A 26301-nucleotide genomic window follows, 5' to 3' on the forward strand; every position below is an offset into this window, starting at 1 on the left:
TGAATGTTGACACTGTCATTTTTATTGTCAACATTTCCATACTGTATACTCAGAGGAAGAAATGTATTCATGAAAATGTGGTGTACAGCTTTGTGCTTCAAAAGCTACAAATACCACAACAGTAGTTTGATTGCAGTTGCCTCAAAATGTTTCTACCGTATACAAATTTCATTCTACAGTCAAAATCTAAACCTTAATACTCATTAAAATAGCATATATACAAAAGAGCAAGTCATTATGCAATTAAGTAGTAAAACAAACATGAATAATTGTCAAAATATATTATTTTCATGGTACGTTGATGGAAGAGGAACAATGGTGGACTTGGGCCCTGGTTTGTCCTTTTGGGTAAAAACTAGCCTCTGGAGATACTGTATACACACAGAAAACACACACGCCCGCACACATTCCCACACCCACAAGAACATACAGTTAAATCTGAAGATGCTAACAGATATGCCAGAGGTAAAGAAAAGAGTGTTCATTAAAATAGGTTTCAGTAAAAAAAAAGAAGAAGAAATGAACTCATTTTAAAATACATTTTAAAAACTTGTTGAAACTATTAATATCCACGTTTTCCAATGTCTTGCTGCATAAATAATAGTCTGCATCCCAAGCCACGCTTCTATAATGGGCACTCTCACTCCAAACGTTTTACTTCATGGCGAGGACACTCAGTAGACGGGAAAGGAATGTTTATGTTGGCTTCACAGCCCTGGCATGATGTAAGCAATGTTGTCCAATGTGTTGGACTGAAAGAGAGATAAAAGAAGGAGAGAAATGTTTCAGGCTGGCCTTATGCAACACACTTGCTATCACACAATGTGCTGTCACTACAGCCACATATGTTTACTTTACAGCCCAAGTGGGAGATGAAACCTTTCAGAACAACATTTAAAATAGATGGCAAGGTGTGAGTGATTTACCAAGACTTGGCGGGGACATCCGTTGAGCTGGGGGATCTGTGCTGTGAGGCAGGTCAGGGGTCCCAGGGCACACAAGATGGAGTCCAGCAGTACAGAGAGACTGCCTGACACCGCCACCATCCCCTGAGTGAGGTGAGAGCAGAGGCAGTTAGTCTAGTGGTCACACACACAAATCTTTGTTCAGTCTTTACTCATATGAACGTGATAATGAGACATTTCTGTTGTAGGTGAAGAGAGTACATTTGGACACAACAGCTAAGTTAAAAGATACAAGGAATAGGTGGTTGGTGTGTGTGTACCTCTGTCTCCTGTAATCGGTGGCCGATGAGGGACAGGGACTCTCCCAGTAGTTGCAGGTGGGCGGCCGCATCGATGGGGTCGACATCAGGGACCCGTGCTGGTGACAGGGACACACCCACAGACACCCGGTTGGGGGACACCAGCCCTGCTCCCAGCCCCATGCCCTTCATAGAGCCTGAGACGCATACAAATACAACACACGCAGTGACCAACTGACCATGAGTGTCCTGTGGGCTACTGAGCAGCATAGAGAAAGGACAGGACTACTGATTGACTTGGTATCCCTGTCTAAGCTGATAGAGCTGCAAGGCCAATGTGGCTGCAGATGGGCTCTTACTAGGGATGCACCGATATCACATTTTTGGCCGATACAGATATTAGATATTTCCCATGCCCAAAAAAAACAATAGCAATATTTCACATTTTAGCGGCCTTTTAAGCATTCTAGTACAGTTAAATAGTTAACACACACACATGGATGCAGCGGTCTAAGGCACTGCATCTCAGTGCAAGAGGCATCACTACAGTCCCTGGTTCGAATCCAGGCTGTATCACATCCGGTCGTGATTGGGAGTCCCATAGGGCAGCACACAATTGGCCCAGCGTCGTTACATTTCACGTAAACCCTGTTTGTCTCCATCGAAGTAGCAGTCCTTGTACCTAGCATTAAGCATGGTGGTGACACAGTAAAGAGGCTCAGAGAGAATGCCACCGAATCGCTTGTTCACAGCCTAAGTTATAACCCCATGTTCGGTGTGGGCAGTTTTGTTGAGCAGATGTTTCAATGCCATGACAGAGGGTATCTGCTGCAGACGCAGTTGATTAGCTTATTTCTCCAGTCAGTTGTTTGAATGGCACTAGGAGTGTGTTCATGTTTTCAAGCTTCAAACATGTTCTCAAGTGCCATTGAAATGGCAGCAGCGGTATGAGAACGAGCACATTCTTGAGCATGCAATACCGCTTTCCTCAGTAGGAAATCCTCGTTGACACACTGTGCTGTCAGACTCGGCATGCTCATGGATGGGGCTGACATCGCTGGTCCAAATGTCAGTCGTGACACACATAGCAAGTAGCATAATGACTTCCATTATCTTGGCGTTAATGGATTTCGCCTTTGAGTTGTCTCGCTGAAATGTTATTACTCTTTCAAATGACTACTCAACTTGAACTTGTTTAGTTGTTGGAAGTGCGCTTAGTATTTTTTTGCTTTTGTTCTGTGTAGCGCTGTATTTTTTGTGGTGTCATTAAGTCATCTACTTATATATGTATGCACGTCAGCTTTGACATCGGTTTTGCACATCGGCATTAAACTAGACATCGGGCCGATACCGATGTTGGTATTTTTAGCTAATATCGCTCGATTCCGATATGCTCACCGATTTATCGTGCATCCCTAGCTCTTACCTTTGCTTTTGACTCCATCTGTGGAGCTCTTGCGTTTGACTGTGGTGGCCTCAGCTTTGTTCTGCTTGTGCTGCAGGTACTGAGCTTTCTGCTTCCACACCTATGTTTATATAGAAGCAATTTAGGCCATGGAACATGACTCATAGCATAGTGCTGACAGGCCATTCTTAAATTGATTTCAAATGTTTATCAGAATTATCAATCAAATCTCTTTTTAAATTGTTAATTTCAAGTGAAACTTACCAGTTTGTCTTTTTCTGGGAGCTGTTTCCACACCTCTGCCAACTTTTTGCTCAGCTCCCCAAACACTGCAAACAGTAAAGTCTTTCTTTAGGTTTTGTATAGCATATGTACCACAATCATTAATAGTTACAATCTAATTATAAAAAGGGATAAGTCTGCCCACCTAGTCCCGGCTGCTCTGCATTGATGTTGACCCTGTACTCTTTACAGAACACCTGGTACGCTGTTGTGTTCTTCTTCTTGGGCTGAGAAAAAGGAGCAGCAGGAGATGAGCAGAGTATCTATATATAAAGCATTTCACTACACCCACAATAACATCTGCTAAATCTGTGTATGTGACCAATCAAATTTGATATTTACTGTACATATATATACTGTACAAAATGCAGGAAACACTGTCTAAAAGCCTAAACTACCAATCTGTTTTGGTTCTTACCTTATCTTTCTCGTGCTTTTCCCTTTCCCTCTCCTCCTTCTTTTTCTTCTTCTCCATCATTGCTACTTCATTACTTTGATGATGGTGAGTAAGGATGGGAGTGGAGACCGGAGCCCCCATGGCATACATTCCACCAGCTGCAGAGTGATTGGCTGAGCCATGGGTGTGGGTGTGGCCTCTCGATGGGTCCCCTGGAGAAAGCATACAAGGAGCACATATTAGAATGCATAATAAAAGTAACTGTTGAAGTAACCAATGTTAAACATCTTTCTGCAATAGGACTAAGGCAGACTAGAGGCAGCGTTCCAAAAGTTTCTAATCACCTCCTGATCCTTTGCTGTGCTTCTTCTCTCTCCCGCCTTTGTCTTTCTCCCTGTCCTTCTCTTTCTCCTTTTTCTTCTTGCTTTTCTTGCTCTTCTTCTTTTTCTTTGACAGATGCTTGTACGAGTCATCTATCACCAGCTCTCCTGCCTCCAGTTCGCCCCCTGAGGAGGAGCTGTCTCCCCCCATACCCCCACCGTAGTGCCCTGACACACAAGAGAGAGAGGACATAGGGTTCATGCAGGAATCAACACAAATACAGGAAAAGTGGTTAAGGGCACATACAAATGAGTTTCTAATAATGTCTCTCATAGCGATAAATCTAGCCAAAGGCCCTCTTACCCTCCACCTCCACTTCTTTCCCCACAACAGGCAGTGGATCTCGGCTCTGCTGCATCTTCTTGGGGATTTTAGAGAGCTGTTTCCGGTCTCTGTCCTTGTCCTTTTTTATCCCCCCTTTTGAGGATGAGGAGGAGTGGGGAGGGAAGGGAAAGCCCTCTCCTTCGGCCTTCTCCTTAGGCGAGACCATGAGCTTCATCCTCAGCCCATCCGGCTCACGTATGTTCAGGAGATCTCCTTTAGGGGTACCGGTACCACCATGGAACAGAGACGACGACTTGGAGGAGTGCTTTTTGGAAGAGGAGGATGAAGACATAGGGCGGGAATGAGAGGAGTGGCTGCCTTTGCTTCCTCCGGTGCTCCCATCACGTTTGCGGTCTTTGGAGGAGTGGGAGGAAGAGAAGGAGGGATAGGAGGGCTTCTTGTGCAGGTGTGGGCTCGGGTCTGAGCCGGTGGCCATAGGGGAGGTGATGGCCTGTAGGAGCCCCATGGCTGTGTCTGTGGGATGGGAGGAAGACGAGGAGGACAGGGAAGGGGAGTGGTCTGACGACTTTCGCTTCTTCTTGTGGGGAGGTGGGCCTGAGCCTTGCTGATCTGGTAAAGAACATCGTGAAGGGAGAGTGAGAACATAATGAATCAGTTCAGCATAAAATTCATGCAAATAATTTTATTGATAGAGCAGAATTCCTTCCTCTCTTACCTCTGTAATAGTAGTCTTCACTGTGCTTTTTCTTCTTCTTGTGGGAGTCCCCTCCCAATAAGAAAAGTTCTGAGTCCTAAATGAAAAAGTCAGAATTTGACTAAATTTACAACCAACAGAAACTACAAGGCACTACATTGTGAAACCAGTGTTCTGCTGTTACCTTGGGCCGTTTCTTGGATGACTTGCGGACCTGTGCAGCAATCTCCTCCTCCTCTCTGAGCAGGTCCTTGTATGATCTCCTCTTCTCTCTCTGACTGCGACCAGCCACAAGGCCCACTTCCCCTTCCATCCCTACCTCTGAGAAAGAGAGAGTTGTAATGCACACTGGGAACATCAGGCATTGCATGACAATTGGAATGATGATGATGACTTTTAATAACTCAATTATTGACAGATTTCTTCAAAATAACATAAGAGGCACAAGAGGAAAGAACTGGCACAAATTACCAACTACTCCTTTCTTCTTGATCTCCTCAAAAGCCATGATCTCTCTTTTCTCCTCAACAGGGTTGCCCGTCTCTCTGTGTCACTAACAAAAGCAAGATATTAGAACAGTCATAGGGATATGGAGGAAACATCAGCCACTGACTCAGCCAATATAACACATACATGCAACTTGTGATTTGGAGCAGTTTTACTGCAAAATACAGGTTATTTACATTTCACTGTGAACTGAAGGATGTCAAAAATAAGAGACAGACAACAATAAAGAAGTATTTTAACACCAAATTGATCAACCTGAGTAAACCCCTTCAAAAAGCAAGAACTGCCTTGTTACAACTCGCCACCACATATTCGTGATGAGAGAGGACATTCAATTGCTGTCTCTCAAACTTTGGATAACCATCTACACTGATAAATAGCATGCTTGAGCCTATAGTAATAATAGATACATTACAAAACTGAAGTGTGTTTAGGCAATTGAAGGATAAATTCCCGCCTACTTTCGAAAAAACACACAAACACACCCCCTTTCATTAGCTGAGAGTCCCTAACTCCCAACATTTGCAACCTCTTCTAACTCGTATTGCTGATTATGTGCTGGGTTATCCGGAAGGTACTGCAATAGCAGTCCGTGGCTTCTGGTGGAGCTAGGCCTATGTCAGTCTAAACGGACAAATAAATAAATGTTCATGCATTTGGTTCATAAATTCTGTTTTAGCATGCTGAGGTGAGAATATGTGAATTTTACTGTCGCAAAGAGAGAAGAAATGTACAATTATATGTAATTTTACTACCTCTCCGGATTCACCAATTTACGCGGTTCCAGTCGCCATCTTTGATATCAGTCAACAACGATGCGTGTCGACAGGGGGAGGGACTTGACGGGGATGTAGCGAATCACAACAATGAAATCGTGTACGTTATTGTAGTGCACAATGTCAATTGGTTGGAAATATACATTGCGTCTATTAATTTCAAGATAATGTAGCCAATATGTAACAATTACTTTTCATTTACTAATTCTATGAATGGATAATGATAACGGCATTAACTGACAATGCATATTGATGTTACACCATCTTTTTCTTATAAAGCAGAGGCAACAAATATTTCCAAATATTTTATTAATCCATTAACTCAGATTGTTACAACCATTTACAACAATGACCAAGATTCATTTTTACAGTAAACATTCATGTACAACACATGCAAGGCAACAGAAAAAAAGGCCCGTACACAAAGATGTTGAGAGGAAGACCAACACAACAATCAAGGGTAATGAGTTCATAAAGATTTGTATTATTTACTTTATCACAGTAGTATTAACATTACCCCGCCGTAAACAGAAGAATGTATCCGCAAAGAGAGCCCCCTCTACCTATCCCCCAAATTCTGCTTCTGTAGACTGAGTGATGTGAAGCTGGCCAGCAAGTCAGTTACCTCATCAACCTGAAATAGAAGAGAAGCCATAATTGTCACCTATGAAGGCTCATTCAGTCCTGTAACAAGTAATCAGAATGATACCAAAAAGCATGTGTGTGTGTGTGAGAGTGAGTTAAACACAAATGTGTCTTACCTGTTCTTTGGTGCGTGTGTGCTGCAGCTGTGTTGAGATATGATCCAGTCTCTCTCTGGCCTCACTCTGTCCCATCACATTCAGGTACTCCCTCAGCATCTGAATGATCTACAGAGCCATGGAGAGAGCATTTCAGACTGCACAAATAAATGTTGGTATACTAATGTTTACATAGTGCTGTTGTAATAACCCCTTACTACCTGTGTGACCTCCCCTCTAAGAGTTTCTATACTCCTCGAGTCTCCTTCCTGCAGGATGTTGAGTTTGGAGCGTGCCAGGTGCAGGGGGGTCCTTCCTGCTCGGTCTAGGGCATCCACACGTGCTCCTGAACAGAAACACAACATTAACAAGTTATCATTAGCAGGTGTACAGTATATATGTCCATGTGTGTCCATACAGTATGGCTTCTCACCTCCTCTCAGCAATGTGGTGATTACAGGCACGTGGTTGGTACAGGCCGCTGCATAGACATAGACAGGTGCAGTAGTGGAAAGAATGTGGAAAATATACATTTGTCAGGTATGGAAAAGTTCAATCAAAATAAATTGTTCATCTTTTACTTTTCTGCCATTGGGACCTAAAGTAGCAATGTTGTACACCCATGAACTGAATGCTATACTTTCAGTACCATGTGTTGTTCTTACCCAGATGGAGAGGGGTGTTCCCAAGGCCATCCCGCTGATTAGGGTCAGCGCCGTAGCTCAGAAGAAGTTGCACTGAAAGGAAGGGGACAAGTTAATCATTTGTTCACAGTAATGCTGCTGTGATTATTATCAGTTCATAACAATGTCATTACTGTTGAGTAATGAATCAGGAGCCCCTTGCACTTCTCAATTTGACTTACCGATGCTCTCGTTGCCATTACAGGAGGAGAAGTGGAGGGCTGTTCTTCCTTTGTCATCTGCTGCACAAGGGTCTATGTCTTCTAGAAGAAGCCTGCGCACTGGATAAAAAAAGAGACAGAAACGTTAAACGCCTGAAAGGGATACCATATATTACTTGGTCTTGTTAAGTCTCACAATAGTTGATGTTCCAATAGTTCTCTTCAATGCCTACCCGTATCAATGTCGTTGCCATTGGCAGCGTCTCGAAACCTCTTCACCGCTAGAGAGAATGAACAAACAAGCCAAAGGTTAGGTAAACATCCGGTAGAATGCTAAACTCTGTGCTTTGAGTGTTGACATGCCTATCACCATCTGATGTATTAGGCTAGTATAATGCATACTGATGATACTTTTGTCAAAGTTCAGGAGCCATAGGCAGATGCCTTGCATGACATCCCGTCCCTCCACAGCATTCATACAGCTTTACACTATTCATACAGCTTTACACCTCATGACTGGGTGTGGAATTCACGGCTCTCTCCATCAACACAATATTTTTCTCCAATGTTGAGTGTGTGGAGTTTCTGTACCATAAATATCTTTTCCAATGGGCCCCACATTTCGCCGGGCTCTCCCTTGTCGCCTCGCTCTACACCCTGTCACCTTCCCGGGTTTGCTGCTCGCCACACCCGCCCCTGACCCAACTCGACTGGGTTCCCATAGCAAGTGGAGGTACCGAAGTTCTTGTTCAGCGGTCTGTCCCGTACGACTCAATCTCACGGTGCCCTCTCCAAAGCCAGTTATCCCAAATCCCTCAGCAGCACCTCCATCCATCCTCTCATCATTTATCTTTAGTTCACCCTCTTTCTCATCCGCTTCTTTTGGTCCAGTTCCCACCGTGCATTCACCCTCGGAGCTTGAACGTTCCTCGTCAGAAGCTGTTGCAACAATTGGACTCCACCCGTCCATGTTCACCGACTCATGTGGAATATTTATTTTGGGGTTTCTCTCTTCAAAATTATCCTCGTTCGCAAGCCAATACTAGGAGCTGCGAAAATAGTCATTTATGTTGATGAACTGACTTGCGACTTTGAATACGGCGTTTATTTACTCCGTTGACATCGCTGGCTCTAGAACATCAATACAGAATCTATTCTACGCATATTTACCATTGTGGCTCATATGTTCATGCTTTCAATTCAAGATGCGTCCCTGTTACAAGAGCCAAAATGTCTCCTGTTTCATTATTTAAATTCTCACGAGAACAAGCAGTAAAAGGCGCTCCTATTGTAAGAGGAACGTTGACAAGGACTATTACCAATCAGAGCCTACGTTGTTCGTTCTCTCGAAACAAAGCACCCACCCCCGTGCAAAAGAAGCCAATGAGCAAGCGGGACACGCGGGATGTGTGATGCAGTATTCAATTTCGGGTTAGTTCTACGTGAACTCCTTGGGACCATAACCTTAACCAAACATGGAAACATCTGAGCTTTATGTTATCTCTCTTTAATGTCTTACATCTGTTGCAACAGAAAATAAGTAAGCAGATAAATAACAGTAGTAGGCCTACACAAATAGTATAAAAAATAAATAATGCATAATTCACAGATCACCATGTAATGAAAACCCAACATCACCCATACTGTTTGTACACACATCCAAATCTAACGTTTCATAATATAAAACATTCCACAATTTAGTGTAATATATAAATATGATTTAAGGAATAAAATGGAATAAGCAGTCAACTCTCAGAGGAATCAGGATGGTTGTTCAACCAAAATATTTGGAATATACAGACAAAGTTTGGACACACCTACTCATTGAAGGGTTTTTCTTTATTTTACTATTTTCTATATTGTAGAATAATATTGTAGACATCAAAACTATGAAATAACACATATGGAGTCATGTAGTAACCAAAAAAGTGTTTCAAATATAAAAATAGATTTTAGATTCTTCAAAGTAGCCACCCTTTGCCTTGATGACAGCTTGCACACTCTTGGCATTCTCTCAACCAGCTTCCCGAGGTAGCCACCTGGAATGCTTTTCCAACAGTCTTCAAGGAGTTCCCACATATGCTGAGCACTTGCTGGCTGCTTTTCCTTCACTCTGCGGTCTTACTCATCCCAAACCATCTCAATTGTATTGAGGTCGGGTGATTGTGGAGGCCAAGTCATCTGATGCATTACTCCATCACTCTCCTTCTTGGTCAAATAGCCCTTACACAGCCTGTAGGTGTGTTTTTGGTCATTGTCCTGTTGAAAAACAAATGATGGTCCCACTAAGCGCAAACCAGATGGGATGGCGTATCGCTGCAGAATGCTGTGGTAGCCATGCTGGTAAGTGAATTGAATTCTTGAATTCAAAATAAATCACAGACAGTGTCACCAGCAAAGCACCCCCATACCTCCTCCTCCATGGTGGGAACCACACATGCGGGGATCATCCGTTCACCTACTCTGCGTCTCACTAAGACACGGCAGTTGGAACCAAAAATCTCAAATTTGGACTCATCAGACCAAAGGACAGATTTCCACTGGTCTAATGTCCATTGCTCATGTTTCTTGGTCCAAGCAAGTCTCTTATTCCTATTGGTGTCCTTAAGTAGTAGTTTCTTTGCATCAATTCGACAATGGCCTGATTCACGCAGTCTCCTCTGAACAGTTGATGTTGAGATGTGTCTGTTATTTGAACTCTGTGAAGCATTTATTTCGGCTGCAATCTGAGGTGCAGTTAATTGCGATTTCTGAGGATGGTAACTCTAATTAACTTATCCTCTGCAGCAGAGGTAACTCTGGGTCTTCCTTTCCTGTGGCAGTCCTCTTGAGAGCCAGTTTCATTATAGCTCTTGGGTTTTGCAACTGCACTTGAAGAAACTTTCAAAGTTCTTGAAATGTTCCACATTGACTGACCGTCATGTCTTAAAGTAATGATGGACTGTCATTTGCTTATTTGACTTGTTCTTGCCATAATATGGACTTGGTCTTTGACCAAATCGGGATATTTTCTATACCAACCCTACCCTGTCACAACATAACTGATTGGCTCAAACGCATTAAGCAAAGAAATTCCTCAAATTAACTTTTAACAAGGCACACCTGTTAATTGAAATGCATACCGGTGACTACCTCATGAAGCTGGTTGAGAGAATGCCAAGAGTTTGCAAAGCTGTCATCAAGGCAAAGGGTGGCTACTTAGAAGAATCTCAAATTTAGAATATATTTAGATTTGTTTAAAACTTTGTTGGTTATTACATGATTCCATGTGTTATTTCATAGTTTTGATGTCTTCACTATTATTCTACAATTTAGAAAAGAGTAAAAATAAAGAAAAATGAGTAGGTGTGTCCAAACTTTTGACTGGTACTGTATATACAAACTGAGTGTACACAACTTTAAGAACACCTGCTCTTTCCATGACACTTATTGATGTCACTTGTTAAACCCACTTTAATCAGTGTAGATGAAGGGGCGGAGGATTTTTAAGCATTGAGACAAGGATTGTGTATGTGTGCCATTCAGAGGGTGAATGGGCAAGACAAAAGATTTAAGTGCCTTTGAACAGGGTATGGTAGTAGGTGCCAGACACACCAGTTTGTGTCAATAACTGCAACACTGCTGGGTTTTTCACACTCAACAGTTTCCTGTGTGTTTCAAGAATGGTCCACCACCCAAAATATATCTAGCCAGCTTGACACAACTGCGGGAAGCATTGGAGTTAACATGGGCCAGCATCCCTGTGGAACACTTTCGACACCTTGCAGAGTCCATGCCCCGAAAAATTGAGGCTGCCCTGGGGGCAAAAGAGGGAGGGGAGGGGGGTGCAACTTAATATTAGGAAGGTGTTCTTAATGTTTTGTAGACTCTGTATATACTGTATATATTCATGGACATTATAATGAGAGGTAGAGAATGTCTTGGGACATCAAAACTGTCATAGGTTTAGTTTTGGGATCCTTGGGTAAACAATCAGAAGTCGAGGTTTATTGCAGAGGACACTGAGGCTCCAGCTCGTGTAAGGTAATCAGGGAACGCTGGGTCTGTGTCTGGGGATGCAGAGTCCTGTCCTCCAGGCATTAGCCCAGCTTCATGGGCATGCTGCCACAGCTGACGATTCCTAACAACCCCATGCTTCCTCAGGTATCCCTGACGACAAAACAGGGGTGGCTTTCGATTGGTAAGGGAAAAGCGGAAACATGACTCTGTGGGGAAAAGAAACAAGTTCAGTTTTACACATGGTAAAACAGTAATCAAGTAATTGAGTGGGCAGAACCATAATAAAACAGTAATAACACAGATCCTGTATGACAGTATGTCACAAGTGAACAAACAAATCCTGTGTGATATAAATAGATGAGTAGGAGGGACTGTATATGGAAATATAAAAGACATATCCTAAGGGCATATCTACCCTAGTATAATAAGTTGTTGTAATGAGGGATCAGGTAAGGACATGCTCTACCTGCATAGAAGGCCCTGAGGTCAGTGTGGAGACAGTGTTCCAGGAAGCGCCGCAGTGGCTGGCTGTGGGAGATGGGCCCATCCCACTCAGTCAAGAAGTCCTCGATCATGTGATGCACTGCCTTGGGCCGTGGCAGTGGCCAGCCAACAGGACGGTGTCTCATGTCCCTCTCTGTTTAGGATGGCAGACAAATGAAAGAATAACATGTATTTGTTTTTACATACCTGCGTAGGTTTGAGTGCTGACGTCATACCACAAAGATGCCTTGTACTATACACAGATATACTCTTCATTTGAATGTCATGACTTAACTTAGTCTTCAACACAACCATAAGGTCAAACTGTTTTGTACTCTTCATAAAGATTCTAACATTCTCAGACTCACCAGTGGGAAGTTTGTCATAGTAATATAGAACAGGGTGGAGGAAGTTGGACCTCCAGGCACGGGTCCACTCTGACTCTGCCCTGCCAGGGCCCAGTGAGTCTGTGCGGTTCAGCCCGTACTGTAAAACCAGAACCAGCAGCCCATGCTTGGAGAGCTGGTGGCCAGACAGAGAAGAGAACTGGGGCAGGGCCTGGAGGGGAAACTCCTCCAGGTACTCACAGTGAGAGCTGACAGGAAAGGAGAAGATTATAAAAAATTTAAATGGTTCACAAATGGATGAATTTAGGATGCGTTTACACAGGCATCCCAATTCTGACCTTTTTTATTACACTAATTGGTATTTTTACCAATCACATTAGATCTTTTCGCATCAGATCGTTTTCAGGGCTGCTCAGATTGGTCAAAATACAGATATAAAAATATCAGAATTTGTCTGCCTGTGTAAACACAGCCTTAGTGAACATAAATCGGGATATCTATAGGCAATCAATCAATGAGAGATTCATTGGTAGAGAAAGGTACATTTCCATGAGGGACAATAATCATGACGAAAAATGTGCACAGTGGTTCAGCACTACTTACCCTCTTAGTAAAATGATGTCTCCAAGTACCCCAAACATTTGGTATGGTCCGGAGGCCTCATTGACCCTCCTCAACAGCCAGGACTGCAGCTGACTGATTGACAGTTTGATTGATGGCCAGGAGTTGCTATGGTACCGCAGCTCAAGGACTCTATGTACAGCACGCACTAGGGTGGAACAAATAACAAAGTTACAACAACAAATAGTCAAAAAACACACATTTTGTCTATAAAAACATTACTTTATTGACAAATGTGTAATTTCAAAGTTTTCCCCCCTTTACAGGCAGTTACTAACTAAGTCAAATGGACTCTGTCTACGTTGTAATACCAGCAGTTTGAATGGTTACCAGTGTATCGGAAGCCATGGACGAACCCCCCTGCAGAAGAGCGATAGTCTCTTGAGTGGGCAGCCGTCCCCAGAACAAAAAGGTCTGGGGTTCCCCGCCCCTCGTACCAGGCTGTCACCCCTGGCAACCGCCCCCTGGCACCCTCACTGCTTGGTGGGCGGGCAGAGCTGGAGAGATTAACGGTATCATTAGGACAGACTGACATTATCTGACTGAAATAGCATGGCTTTTCCAATGAAAATGATAAAACAGAAGATCCACCACTTCCATAGAAAACAATAACTTTAACAGAACTCTTTTTGCATTATGTAAAGACATGCCACTGTAAAGTATTCATTTACATACCCATCAAAGATGCTGAAGTTGAACCGGAACCCCAGGCAGCGGATCACACGATCATATGGCTGGCGGAGAGAGAAGTTGTCATTGTGGTACACAGGCAGGTTTGTCGCTGTGACCTTTGAACTGTTCTTCCCATCCGAACTGTCCAGAAGCTCAGATAGAGTAAGGAACAGCTTGCCACGCTTTTCCTTCCCACTGGATCTGCACTTCTTCTTTCTGCCTGAGCGCTTCTTTTCATCCTCTCCATTTCTGACGATAGCAATGTCCTCAAGGCCTCCCTCCACCAACCCATCAAGGGACTTTAGCTGGTACGTGTCTAGCAGCTCATTGTTCACAGCTCTGTGGAAGAGAGAAAATAGGTCACTTTGATATGAACAGATTATGCTAAAGGGAATAGCAACATACTTTGATCTAAAACACTAATGCAGGAGTGCTAAATCAGTGAAACAAAAGAAAGAACAATTGGTAGGAGAGGACAATATGGGAGTCAAAACCTGATGATGCCTCTCAGTACCTGAGGTCTCCGACGTAGTGTGTCTGCCAGGCTAGGCGGACCGGGCTCGGGCTGTAGAGATGGATCCGGCTGGCCCGACCCAGGATGCTCTGAGCTGTTTCAAATGCTGAGTTCCCCTTACCCAGGATCAGCACGGCCTGGTCCTTATACTCCTCTGGGTCCACAGGGATGGACTCATAGCCCTCCACCAGGTCTGAGCCCTCAAACTGGACCTTCTGAGGATCCCACAGTCCTGTGGACACCAGGAGGACTCTGTGGGTCAGAGAGAAAGAGAGCGAATCATCTCTTTAATGGTATGCATAGTGGAGAATATTTCCATATTTCCATCCTTTTACATTAGATATGTGTATAGATATAACACAGTACCTGCATGTATAGTCCAGTCCACGCTGGTCAGTCAGTATGTATCCCCTGCCTCTAGGTGATTCAGTCTCTGAGGCCCTGATCTTCCCGATGTCCACCCCATACTGGACCTTCAGCCCCAGCTCCTTCACATACATGGAGAGGTAGCGGGGGAATGAGTCTGCGTCTGGGTAGAGCTCCCGGCTGACTCGCTGAAGCAGCAGGTCGGGCCTGTCACTCAGGAGGGAGTTCCAATCGTGACGAAGGTTGAACTCACGGTTCCGCCTTCCTGTGTAGATCTTGTTGATGCTGATGAGTTTCCTGTGTCGAGGGTATCTTTAAAGGGACAAAAAAAACATCCATGAGATACAACACATGTTCATGTACATGGTGTAGATCAGGACATATTTTTATGAGCAGGGCAATAGAGAAAGTTGCATCATTGTTGCACTGTTACAAAATACTTTGCTGAGTTGGAAAATTGATTCAGCAAGTGCAATACCCGATATAGTCGACACCCATTACTACAGAGGCACTCACATATTGAAGAAGCTCCCTGGCCCAGAGTTCCTCTCCAATATGATGTAATCTCTCTGACTCTTGGAGAGAAAGTGACCCATCTGAAGGCCAGCAGGCCCAGCACCAAGCACACAGTAGTCATGGTGACGGGTGCTGTTGTGACTGTGGTAGTCATCAGGAAAACATTGGACCAGGGCGACCAGGAGGGCTAGGAGAAGAAGGATAGGGGAATCCATGACCTATGAACGAGTAAAAGGCAATGAAGGAATTTATTAGTGGGAGAGTGAGTTTAGTGAAGGTCATTGCAATACCCTGGTGACAATAATCAACGGCAAATTTAAGTTTTGAAAGCTGCAATCTGAAAATATCCACTGACCAGCAACCATATTATTGCCAAAGTCATGCAACTATTTTCCATGGCTTTACCAACATAAGAAGGTCAATTGAAAGGAAATATCAGATAGCATTGTTCAAGTGAGTGGTAGAACAGAGAAAGTACGACAATAGCGGGCCTTCATGGGGTGTATCCCCGTGCTTGCCTTGAAACTCTGGCCCGACATCAACTCGACATGAGGGGATGCAGCTGTACTGGTTGAGAAGCGCTCCACGAGCACAAAATACACAGCATATCTATTAAAGAAGGATGTTTTACCTTTCACTGCAGTGGTTCCCTCTCATCTAATCCCATATAATTTTGCATTTGGTCTGTAAATAAAACTCTCCAACAACCTATAGTCGGGATTTCATAACGGAGCAACATCCCTTGATACGACACTCCAGCATACCACAGTATTCTGACCAATAAACGCTGCTCTATTCTGGCCAATAAGAGCTTGTGTGTAAAATAGAGGGCGTGATAAAACTTGATGTGATGGACAAGAAATGTTCCATACTTTTGATACAAAAGTATCAAGTAGCAAAAGTAACACATTTGACCTTCTTTATTACAATGTTATAAAGTTTGTAATGTTGCAATTTTTGAGATTTTGCGATAATTGTAGTAGTTTGATATTTTGTTAGTGAAATACATACTAATCATCATCAAATGTTAATTAAGTGAAACATAGCATGCATATTATTATTATATCATAAACACAATTAACTATTCATAAAATTTTCATGCCTAGAAATTGCTCTTATGTTTGCCTTCTGCAACTGCAACATACATTTCTGTTGAGTCATGGTATCCCCCTTCTCTATTTGGTTGAGACCTGTTGAATCAGGTTATCTATAGAATGGTAATAGATCAATAGATAAATAATAGACAAATGTATGGTAAATCATACAAATTGAATGCTGAACACAAGAGTTTACAATGTAATCCCCTGAAATGAATTTTGACCTGCAGTTAGTCATTTGTGGCTGAAACGTTGTACCAACACAAAGTTCAATGAACACAATGGGAAAGAGAATTGGATTAAATTGGATTAATTTAACCATTGAGTCCTGCCTGCAGATAAATCAGCATATTGAATCACTCTAGTTATTCAGTCGTGAAGAGGGCACAACAAAGCCTATTCCCCTTCAGGAAACTAAAAAGATTTGGCATGGGTCCTCAGATCCTCAAAAGGTTCTACAGCTGCAACACTGGTTGCATCACTGCCTGGTATGGCAACTGCTCGGCCTCCAACCGCAAGGCATTACAGAGGGTAGTGCGTACGGCCCTGTACATCACTGGGGCTAAGCTGCCTGCCATCCAGGACCTTTACACCAGGCGGTGTCAGAGGAAGGCCCTAAAAATTGTCAAAGACCCCAAGCCACCCGAAGTCTAGGACAAACAGGCTTCTCAACAGTTTTTACCCCCAAGCCATAAGACTTTTGAACAGGTAATCACATGGCTACCCAGACTATTTGCATTGTGTGCCCACCCCAACTACTCTTTTACATTGCTGCTACTCTCTGTTCATCATATATAAGCATAGTCACTTTAACTATACATTCATGTACATACTACCTCAATTAGCCCGACCAACCAGTGCCCCAGCACATTGGCTAACCGGGCTATCTGCATTGTGTCCCGCCAACCCCTCTTTTACGCTACTGCTACTCTCTGTTCATCATATTTACATAGTAACTTTAACCATATCCGCATGTACATACTACCTCAATCAGCCCGACTAACTGGTGCCTGTATATAGCCTCGCTACTGTATATAGCCTCGCTACTGTTATTTTTCACTGTCTTTTTACTGTTGTTTTTATTTCTTTACTTACCCATTGTTCACCTAATACCTTAATTTGTATTTTTTTGAAATTGCACTGTTGGTTAGAGCCTGTTAGTAAGCACTTCACTGTAAGGTCTATTACACTTGTTGTATTCGGTGCACGTGACAAATAAACTTGGATTTGATTTGATTAATCTTCAGAAAACTAAAAGGTACATACACTGAGAGCACAAAACATTAGAAACATGACATTCCAGGTGAAAGCTATGATCGCTTATTGATATCACCTGTTAAATCCACTTCAATCCATGTAGTTGAAGGGGAGGAGACAGGTTAAAGAAGGATTTTCAAGCCTTCAGACAATTGAGACATGAATTGTTTATGTGTGTCATTCAGAGGGTGAATGGGCAAGACAAACGTTTTAAGTGCCTTTGAACAGGTTATGGTAGTAGGTGCCAGGCGCACTGGTTTGAGTGTGTCAAGAACTGCAACGCTGCTGGGTTTTTCACACTCAACAGTTTCCTGTGTGTATCAAGAAGGGTCGTCCACCCAAAGGACATCCAGCCAACTTGACACAAATGTGGAAAGCATTGTAATCAACATGGGCCAGAATACCCTATAAACACTGAGTGTTCAGTTGGCAGGGGATGGAGTGTTAACTTGATTTAGCACCTCTAGTGTCTGCATCTTCTTAGGGAATGCAAAAGGTGGCTGATGTTTTTCTATTTTCTAGTGTTTATAACTTTGTTCTCACCTGTAGTCAACATACTCTCCCTCAATAGCAGAAGGAACACATTCACTTCCTGTAGTTCATGTGACTCTGTGTTTAATGATTTCTACCATTCCATCTGCTCACTCATGCTCTCCCCTCACTGGTAAATCTGCCCTGTCATGTTAAGCTTCAGGATAAGGTCAACAGTCAACACTCACTTCCCATAGGAAGGATAGGGAGTCAAATATAAAGACTGGCAGGTACAGTCATTTTGTAATGAATGGTCGATATGTTTACTAGATTATTGTATTTCAGACCAGGTCAGGGCTAATATATGGTAAAGTAAAGGTATTGAACATACAGAACACATTTACTAACTGCAAACTCTGCGCTCACATTGACTGTACTCAGGTAAATCCGGATGACCTCCTAATGTTCTCCATCTCTCCTCAGGGATTTGTCAGAACAGATAAAAGCAACGACTAAAGAGATCCATGTCAGGGCAGAAAACACCCAACTGATGCTGAGCTATCAGAAGGGACAGATAACTCTTCCGCAGTACAAGGTGAGAAAAGCCCATCTGAGAGTATATTAAAAACCACTTGCCAAAATAATTTACAGTGGTTTTCATATTATGAACGGCCTAGAATGCCTTTTGTTTAACCTTCTACATAGTCATGGAAAATGAGCACTCACTGTGTACTAAGTATTCATCTGTAACCCCTCTTTTCCATAGCAGCTTCTTCTGTGTTCCCTCTATGAGATCTACAAAGCACTGGAAGAGGAGATGGACAGAAATGCTTCCCACCCAGGTGTCGCACCAATATACTTCCCCCAGGAACTGGCCCGACTGGAGACACTAGAGAGAGATCTGGAACACTTCTTTGGACAGGGGTGGCAAAAGAGAGTCATCATTCCTGCTGCAACACACAGATATACACAGAGACTTCGCAAGGTACAGGCTATAGATATACCAACATGCAGGGTAGGCACACTATCTTAATTGTGTACTTGCTTAGTAATAACAATTTATTTGTTTCCCTCTTCAGATTGGTGAAGGCAATCCTAAATTGCTGGTGGCCCACGCCTATACCCGTTACCTAGGTGACCTGTCAGCAGGACAAGTTTTGGGGAAGATTACCCAGAAGTCAATTGGGTTAAGCAGCGGAGAGGGACTGTCGTTTTTCTCCTTCCCCGGAGTGTCAAGCCCTAACCGCTTCAAGCAGCTGTACAGGAGCAGAATGAACAGCATCGAGCTGACCAAGGAGGAGAGGGAGGGGGTGCTGGAGGAGGCTATAATGGCCTTCGACCTCAACATCCAGGTGAGTGAAAGAGAAGAGGGTGGAAGCAAACTGGGTAAGAATATAGGTTATGGGAACTAATACAGTAATGAAAAGTCACTATGAAAAGTTCTACAGCTGTACCATTGAGAGCATCTTGACTGGCTGCATCACTGCTTGGTATGGCAACTGCACTGCCCTTGATCACATGGCGCTACATAAGTTGGTGCGGACAGCCCAGTACGTCACTGAGGCCGAGTTCCCTGCCATTCAGGACCTCTATATCAGGCGGTTTCAAAGGAGGGCCTGGAAAATCGTTGAAGACTCCAGCCTCCCAAGCCATATACAGTTCTCTCTGCTTCTGCACTGCAAGTGGTACCGGTGCATCAAGTCTGCCATCAACAGGCTCCTGAACAGGTTCTATCCCCAAGCCATAAGACTGCTAAATAGCTAACTAAATAGCTACACAGCGTTGACCCTTGTAATTTATTTTTGCACTGTCTGTATGCACACTCCAACAGACACAAACACTGACACTCCAACAGACACAAACACTGACACTCCAACAGACACAAACACTGACACGCCAACAGACACAAACACTGACACTCCAAGACACAAACACTCACTCCATAATTTACTCACACACAAATAACATGCACATACATTTATACTGACTCTACACAGACACACTCACATACTATCATCATACACACTGCTGCTACTGTTTTATCATATATCCCTATGCATATCTACCGATATCACTCCAGTATCCATGCACATTTTAGATATGGTTCTGGAACCGACTGTCCCTGTATATAGTATGCTTTCTCGTGTTCTTATTTTTCTCATGTTTTTGTTCTACTTTATTTTTAGTATTACATTCTTATTTATTACTGCATTGTTGGGTTTAGAGCTTACAAGAAAGGCATTTCACTGTGCTTGTGCACGTGACATTAAAACTAGCTAAACATGACTGTGAAGAGGAAGTGAAACTGGGAAGGTCTAGTGAACGATGCAGTGTAAACGTGTTACTGGGCGCCATCGCCATCACATATTGCTGATGATTGTGTACGTCTTGTTCAATGAAGACATCCTGTGTTATTTCTCGTACAGGTCTTTGATGATCTATAGAAAATGTGAAAGGGTCACAGAGGAAGCTTATGGTAAGTACAAGCTCATATGCTGATTGGAAATGTGTGATCTTTTGCCTTCCTTTTGTGTTATAGAAAGGTATTACTTTGCTTTAGCAGGGGACCAAGAAAAGGCCGAGACGCCAGCTATCATCCCCTCTTTGTCCATCATGCAGTTGTCACTGGGTATTTGTGTTGCTTTAGCAACAGTCGGAATGGGTATCTATGTATTCTAAAGCCTTGAAATAGGTGCTTAAATATGTATTTTTATGTAGTTAACAGAATCACTTCACTAGTCATAACCACCTACGGGTGTGTGCACTTACAGCACTTTGTCACAACTACTTTTTTTAAAAACACCTAAGGCAATCTTAAAATGAAAATTGACATGTATTAATTGCAATATCTTTGTATATAGTATGTATCATTAAAGATTATGCACACCATTTCAACATAAGAAATGTCTAAATAAAGAAGTTTGCTATTTATTTTCAAAACAAAATACCTTACACAATGATTCTACGTTAACAATCTTTAGGGCATTCTCACATCACTTCTCTTACCCCAAACAATTCAACAACAACACAGTTCATCCAAATTGCCTCCATAACATAATTTGTTGAGTCTAAAAAGAATAGACCCCAAAATACTTATGAGAGCAATAGAACAGTAAATAACTTGTTGGCTTAACTTGGCAAAGCAACACAGGAAAAGGTAGACATCAGTGGCTCTGTTGTGGCTCTGTGGTCTAACATGAAGCCGTATCGATGTGACTTCATGAAGACGTCCACTGGCTTGTGAGGAAGAGTGAATTGAGGAGACGCCTGTCCCTTCTACTATTTACAAAGCCCATCGTGACTTAATCTTTGTGTGTATACATCTTTTTGAGAGACTACTTGACTCTGTAGAGGACCTTCCTCTGCATGCGGTGCTGCAGCTCTCCCCTCCTCATCATCAGGTGAAGGACCTTGTAGATGGCCTGCTCTGGATACTTCTGTATATGGGAGAGGGTAGAGAGAGATTCTGATCAGTGGACAGGTAAACAGGCTACAGGGCAACACGTAGGCCAACTGAGGACAGCACTGAATCATATAGACAAATGCCAAACATTCCAATGCCCAAAGAACTTCAATGTATTTGACCAAGTGGTTCCGTCTCTGTTCAACACAGTATACGTTCAAAGTAGACTACTGTAACTGACCTGCTTGGTGAAGTCCTGGACGATGCTGTGCTCGGACACCTGGGAGCCAATGGCAAAGCGTCTCTTCAGCTGCTTCTCAACACGGGAAATCATCTCCTGGTCCTCCTGAGTGGTGAAACCCTCCACACCCGAGAGGCTGCCGGACAGCGCAGCGTCCAGTGTGGACACCTGGAAGAGCCGCAAGGCCTCGTCCACCTCCTCCTCTCCAGCCACGGCCTGCAGCTTCATCTTGGCCAGAGACTCAGAGATGCGCACCACAGCCTCCAGCTGCCTGCAGTGGACCACGGAGAACAAAGCATTATGACACTGAAGATGGACAGTATCCTGACTGGTAAAGATGTTGGCAGGTGAAGTATCATATAGGTACCGGACAGTGATGGGGATGGAGGCTCTCCTGTCGCTCTCCCTCTCATGTTCCCTCGCTCCACTCCTCATCACCACGTATCTGTTCTTCAGCTTTTCAGCTGCTGCCGCAGAGAGACGTGGGCCGCATTTCCTGTCAGGGCACATTTGACCGTTACAAACCAAACCCCTTCATGTGTACATACTAGCGTGTAGTATTGTTTCTCTGCGAGTAGAGTTCATGAACTCAATCTAAACAGAATCTAACATACACAGAAGAAATCTTGCAGAAATAAAGGATTTTTCAAGGCTCACGTTCTGGCATAGGCAATGTACTTCTTCAGTGTGGCCAGTGTGATCTCTCCCTCCACACCCTCCGTCTGAGTATGAGCACTGAGATGGACGTTCATCACGTGGCGGGCCAGAGTCTGAGAGAGAAAAGAAGGTCAATAGTGTTAACACTGTGCTAGCCTGGGCCGTGCTCACAATCCCTGTGCTAGCCTGGGCCGTGCTCACAATCACTGTGCTAGCCTGGGCCGTGCTCACAATCACTGTGCTAGCCTGGGCCGTGCTCACAATCACTGTGCTAGCCTGGGCCGTGCTCACAATCACTGTGCTAGCCTGGGCAGTGTTCAGTATCCCTGTGCATTAACCTTCCCCTCCACACACACACACACTAAAGTGTGTTCCCTCACCATGTCTCTCTGATGGTCGTGGATGTCCTTGATGATAAAGATCATGTCAAAACGGGACAAGATGGTAGGCATGAAGTCGATGTTGTCCTCTCCCTTGGTGTCGTCCCAACGGCCAAACACAGAGTTAGCAGCGGCCAGCACCGAGCAGCGGGAGTTCAGGGTGGTGGTGATGCCAGCCTTGGCAATGGAGATGGTCTGTTGCTCCATGGCTTCATGGATGGCTACTCGGTCATCCTCTCTCATCTGAGAGGAAGGAGAGACACAGTTAAGAGTCTGCAAACAAACCAGTCAAGTATTCAGCAATTGATGTACTTCTGTCCATGTTTCCTTACCTTGTCAAACTCATCGATGCACACCACCCCACCGTCAGCCAGCACCATGGCTCCACCCTCCATGATGAAGCCACGGGTGACGGGGTCCCTCAGGACAGAGGCCGTCAGACCAGCAGCACTGCTGCCTTTACCTGAGGTATACACCTGACAGAGGGAGAGAGAGGGAAGATACGGGTTAGCGCTTTCGATAGGGGTCACTAGCATGCTGATTAATTAAATTGTCAGCAAATGGAACTTCTGGAATCCATCCTTGTAATTCTGGTCTAAATCTATGTTGAGGGAGTGTCATGATTACACATATATGAATTAATATAATCATTCATCAAGCCCATCCTTACCCCAATGGGAGAGCACCTCTCCACAAACTTGAGCAGCTGAGACTTAGCAGTACCGGGGTCTCCCAGCATTAGCAAGTTGATGTCTCCTCTACGGGTCAGCCCGTCAGGCAGCCTGAGAGAGGAAAGGTCATTACACATACACACTGGAGAGAAATGTATGCACATCAAAAATCTATTAAAATTCTACATGCCATTTCCAATGTTTATGACTTACCTCTTCCTGGAGCCGCCGAACAGCAGGCAGGCGATGGCCTTTTTCAGGTCATCACTGCCGTAGATGGAAGGAGCGAGGGAACGGGCGAGGGAGCCGTAGACGTCGGGGGAGGAGGCCAACGCTCTCAGCTCCTCTTCTTCCTGTGGGGAGACTGACCCTGTGGCCCCGCGACCTGAGAAAAAAAGATAGCATTATATCTATAACACTATCCCACATAGGACATAATGTTGGATAAGTAATCTAACCTCTAGTAGCCTTATCGTGCCTACCTGCTCCCTCTGTGTCCTGCTGAATGCCCACCACACGGAGGTAGGAGGAGCGGATGCCCACACCTGCACTTTTATCTCTGCCCTTGCCCTTAGCTTGGGCCACCTTCTTGATTGAGTAGATCCCCATGATGGTCACTCTGTTCCCAGGGACCACACGGTCACACAGATACCTGAGGAGAGGCAGAACATGAGCTGTAATGTGGTATGTACTCGTCGGTCTCACTTTGCACTGTGTGTATATATCGGCATGTGTTAATTGTATTTAATTGAGAATATTGAGGCACACAGACAATGCTGTGTGTGTGTGTTACCTGTCACAGTAGAGCTGCAGGTGGCGGGGCATCTCTCCGTGTGGCACAGCATCTGGAGACTCCTGCAAACGGAGGGTCTGGAAGTCCACACAGACACAACGGTCTGGAATTATGAAGTAGGGATCTATAGGACACCTCACCCTGCCTGCCTGCTCACTGAGAGAGATGTTTAAGAATGAAATCACACACACAATGATAAAGCAGATGATTTCACACACACAATGACTTAATGCATTTATTCATGCACTGGAGTGTACACACAAACACCCAACTCAGAGGGTTGCACTCACGTGTTGCACTTTCGGGGAAGAGCGTAGCCCTGCAGGCCTGGGGGCAGGGAGATGTTACTGATGACAGAGCGACAGCCACGACACTGCAAACACACTCTGGTGGCCTTGGCCCTCACAGCCGTGGCAGAGATGACGATCCCAGGGACCTTCACCAGCCTGGACACCTGCTCCGACTACCAGAGAGAAAGAGATGGAGAGTTCAGAGTCATGGCATTTTACATGGATGGGAAATTGAGTGAATCTTTCATGCCACCTTCTACATGAACCAACTGAAAGCTGAAAGGCCCAGCATTGTATCCTCATATAGTCTCTTACCTTGAGGTTGCGGATGGAGGCAGGATGGGCGTCACTCTTCAGCATGACCTGGATTTCCTGCACTGTCTCCTCTCCCAGGGGCCTGGGACGGGTCACCTCGTCAGCCACCTCCTGGGCAGCCTCCTCCAGCTGTCAATCATAATGTCAGGGCTCAGTTTAAAGGGATCATTTTCAGATATAATTATTTGCAAAATAGAATATAAGATCAGTATGATACAGTCAGCAACAGAAAATATAGGAATCGATCTAATCCATTAATTATTCAGCCTGCAATTTCTGCAATTAAAACTCCTCAAATTATTTGTCTGTTATTAGTCTATCCAATCTTCTCACCAGCGGCAGGTTCTCAGAGGGCAGCTTGTGCAGGCAGTCTGACAGGTCCTCGTCAAAGCTGGCCAGGTCTTCCATCTCCACCTCCACCCAGTACTCCCCCAGGGTGTAGTGTCTCTTAAGGTCATCTCTACACAGCAGAACACATGTCAACAATAAGATACATATCTTAAGACAGAATGCGAATATAATCACAAGGCAAATAAAAACGAACTACAAACTCAATCACAGGACCTTGAAGAGTCAAACTTTATTCCTTCAAGACCATTGTGGTGATCAGTGGTAGTTAGTTAGCTAACGTTACAGTAACTGGCTAACTGTTAGCTAACTAACTGGCTAGCTAACTTAACGTTGGGTATCTGTGGAACATCACACCAACCGGCGGTAGCCATCGACAATGACTTCGTGGCACTTAATACAATCTCGATCTTACCTGTATTTATAGGTGAAACCGGTGCGATCGGTCCCAACTCTGAACTGCCGAAGAAATTCACGGAATCGTTTCTTGATCTGGCTCCGTTTCACTCCACCTTCATCCCCTAGTCCATCTCCACCGCCGAAGCTGTCACTGTAATAAACTCCCGGGTCGTCGAAACCAGACATAATGCACCGATTATATCTACAAAGTGCTGAAAATTAAGTATGCGTGCGCAAAGTGCAATAATCCTAAAAGCAAAACAGTTTTTGGCGATTGACGCCAATGATCTTCTGTGGACAATGAATTCCACGCAAACTCTTTCGCGGCAAAAATATCGTCACTTACCGGCGAGGTCGAGCAGTGACGCTTTGCCATTGGGAGATATGATCGAATAGTGATAATGATTGGCTGAATATATTGCAGGAGGCGTATCCTGATTGTAGAAGGGTGGGACTTGCAAGAGTTTGTGGCGGGAAAAGAACGGGGATAAAAAATAAAAACATACGACCAAGCCAGGGACATTACATTGTGGTGGCTCTACAACAAACTGAAACAACAACTCTGTTATAGTACATAGACATAAACACTGAATACTACAGTTCTTCAAGAAAGGGCAGATTGGAGGCCTGATTCAAATTCATATTTTTTTCCAGCCCTTGTATTCAAGCAGTGTAGTTTGCAGCTAATAACCTATTAGGTCTCTGATTGTTGTCAGCTCCCATTTCGTGAGACAAAATTGTTGAATACAAAATATGAATGAGTATCTCTGTCTCCCTCTACAGGTTGATGTGTCCACTCATTTGTAATCCCACAGAAATCGTTTTGATCAAGGTTTTCAAAAATAGTTCAGTTCTATAAAATGAGTGGACAAAAAAAATCCTTAGAGTATTTCAAACCAATATACAGACTGTGTTGTAATTCTTGATAATGCTTGAAATGTGCTTG

At 44.0% G+C, this 26301-nt stretch overlaps 5 protein-coding genes across 6 annotated transcripts; 1 reads left to right on the forward strand and 4 right to left on the reverse strand.

Annotated features, from left to right (window-relative positions):
* Nucleotides 1-6000, reverse strand: LOC109893518 (HMG box-containing protein 4). Its single transcript, XM_020486764.2, has 13 exons — nucleotides 5911-6000; nucleotides 5120-5201; nucleotides 4833-4969; nucleotides 4670-4745; nucleotides 3973-4563; nucleotides 3633-3836; nucleotides 3310-3500; nucleotides 3037-3118; nucleotides 2874-2938; nucleotides 2631-2730; nucleotides 1226-1401; nucleotides 927-1049; nucleotides 1-752 (listed from the first exon to the last, which is right to left on the reverse strand). Exons 2-13 carry the CDS (start codon nucleotides 5154-5156, stop codon nucleotides 708-710), a joined length of 1827 nt encoding a protein of 608 aa, XP_020342353.1. The 5' UTR covers nucleotides 5157-5201; nucleotides 5911-6000; the 3' UTR covers nucleotides 1-707.
* Nucleotides 6001-6223: 223 nt separating this feature from the next.
* Nucleotides 6224-8828, reverse strand: LOC109892274 (ankyrin repeat domain-containing protein 54). 2 transcript variants are annotated; one of them, XM_031827726.1, is made up of 8 exons: nucleotides 8686-8828; nucleotides 7749-7796; nucleotides 7537-7635; nucleotides 7337-7408; nucleotides 7105-7152; nucleotides 6893-7017; nucleotides 6693-6800; nucleotides 6224-6565 (listed from the first exon to the last, which is right to left on the reverse strand). In XM_031827726.1, the coding sequence occupies exons 1-8, from the start codon at nucleotides 8696-8698 to the stop codon at nucleotides 6491-6493; spliced, it is 588 nt and encodes a 195-aa protein (XP_031683586.1). In that variant the 5' UTR covers nucleotides 8699-8828; the 3' UTR covers nucleotides 6224-6490. The 2 variants fall into 2 exon arrangements, with proteins under 2 accessions (XP_031683586.1, XP_020340314.1); XM_020484725.2 differs by having other exon boundaries at nucleotides 8107-8769.
* A 1915-nt stretch (nucleotides 8829-10743) lies between these two features.
* foxred2 (FAD-dependent oxidoreductase domain containing 2) lies at nucleotides 10744-15808 on the reverse strand. Its single transcript, XM_020486765.2, has 10 exons — nucleotides 15665-15808; nucleotides 15034-15251; nucleotides 14518-14829; nucleotides 14152-14403; nucleotides 13641-13976; nucleotides 13296-13462; nucleotides 12948-13113; nucleotides 12366-12592; nucleotides 11981-12151; nucleotides 10744-11720 (listed from the first exon to the last, which is right to left on the reverse strand). Exons 2-10 carry the CDS (start codon nucleotides 15246-15248, stop codon nucleotides 11488-11490), a joined length of 2079 nt encoding a protein of 692 aa, XP_020342354.2. The 5' UTR covers nucleotides 15249-15251; nucleotides 15665-15808; the 3' UTR covers nucleotides 10744-11487.
* Nucleotides 15809-18348: 2540 nt separating this feature from the next.
* On the forward strand, nucleotides 18349-19270 carry LOC109893520 (heme oxygenase-like). Its single transcript, XM_020486767.2, has 3 exons — nucleotides 18349-18453; nucleotides 18628-18843; nucleotides 18938-19270. Exons 1-3 carry the CDS (start codon nucleotides 18409-18411, stop codon nucleotides 19268-19270), a joined length of 594 nt encoding a protein of 197 aa, XP_020342356.2. The 5' UTR covers nucleotides 18349-18408.
* Nucleotides 19271-20766: 1496 nt separating this feature from the next.
* LOC109891999 (DNA replication licensing factor mcm5-like) lies at nucleotides 20767-25740 on the reverse strand. Its single transcript, XM_031827727.1, has 14 exons — nucleotides 25372-25740; nucleotides 24942-25068; nucleotides 24609-24737; nucleotides 24294-24466; nucleotides 24004-24159; nucleotides 23693-23862; nucleotides 23424-23595; nucleotides 23210-23321; nucleotides 22872-23015; nucleotides 22540-22782; nucleotides 22160-22272; nucleotides 21870-21998; nucleotides 21503-21773; nucleotides 20767-21295 (listed from the first exon to the last, which is right to left on the reverse strand). The coding sequence occupies exons 1-14, from the start codon at nucleotides 25539-25541 to the stop codon at nucleotides 21194-21196; spliced, it is 2211 nt and encodes a 736-aa protein (XP_031683587.1). The 5' UTR covers nucleotides 25542-25740; the 3' UTR covers nucleotides 20767-21193.
* Nucleotides 25741-26301: the final 561 nt, after the last annotated feature.

The sequence above is a fragment of the Oncorhynchus kisutch genome, linkage group LG6 (genome assembly GCF_002021735.2).
Source record: "Oncorhynchus kisutch isolate 150728-3 linkage group LG6, Okis_V2, whole genome shotgun sequence".
Classification (NCBI taxonomy): domain Eukaryota; kingdom Metazoa; phylum Chordata; class Actinopteri; order Salmoniformes; family Salmonidae; genus Oncorhynchus; species Oncorhynchus kisutch.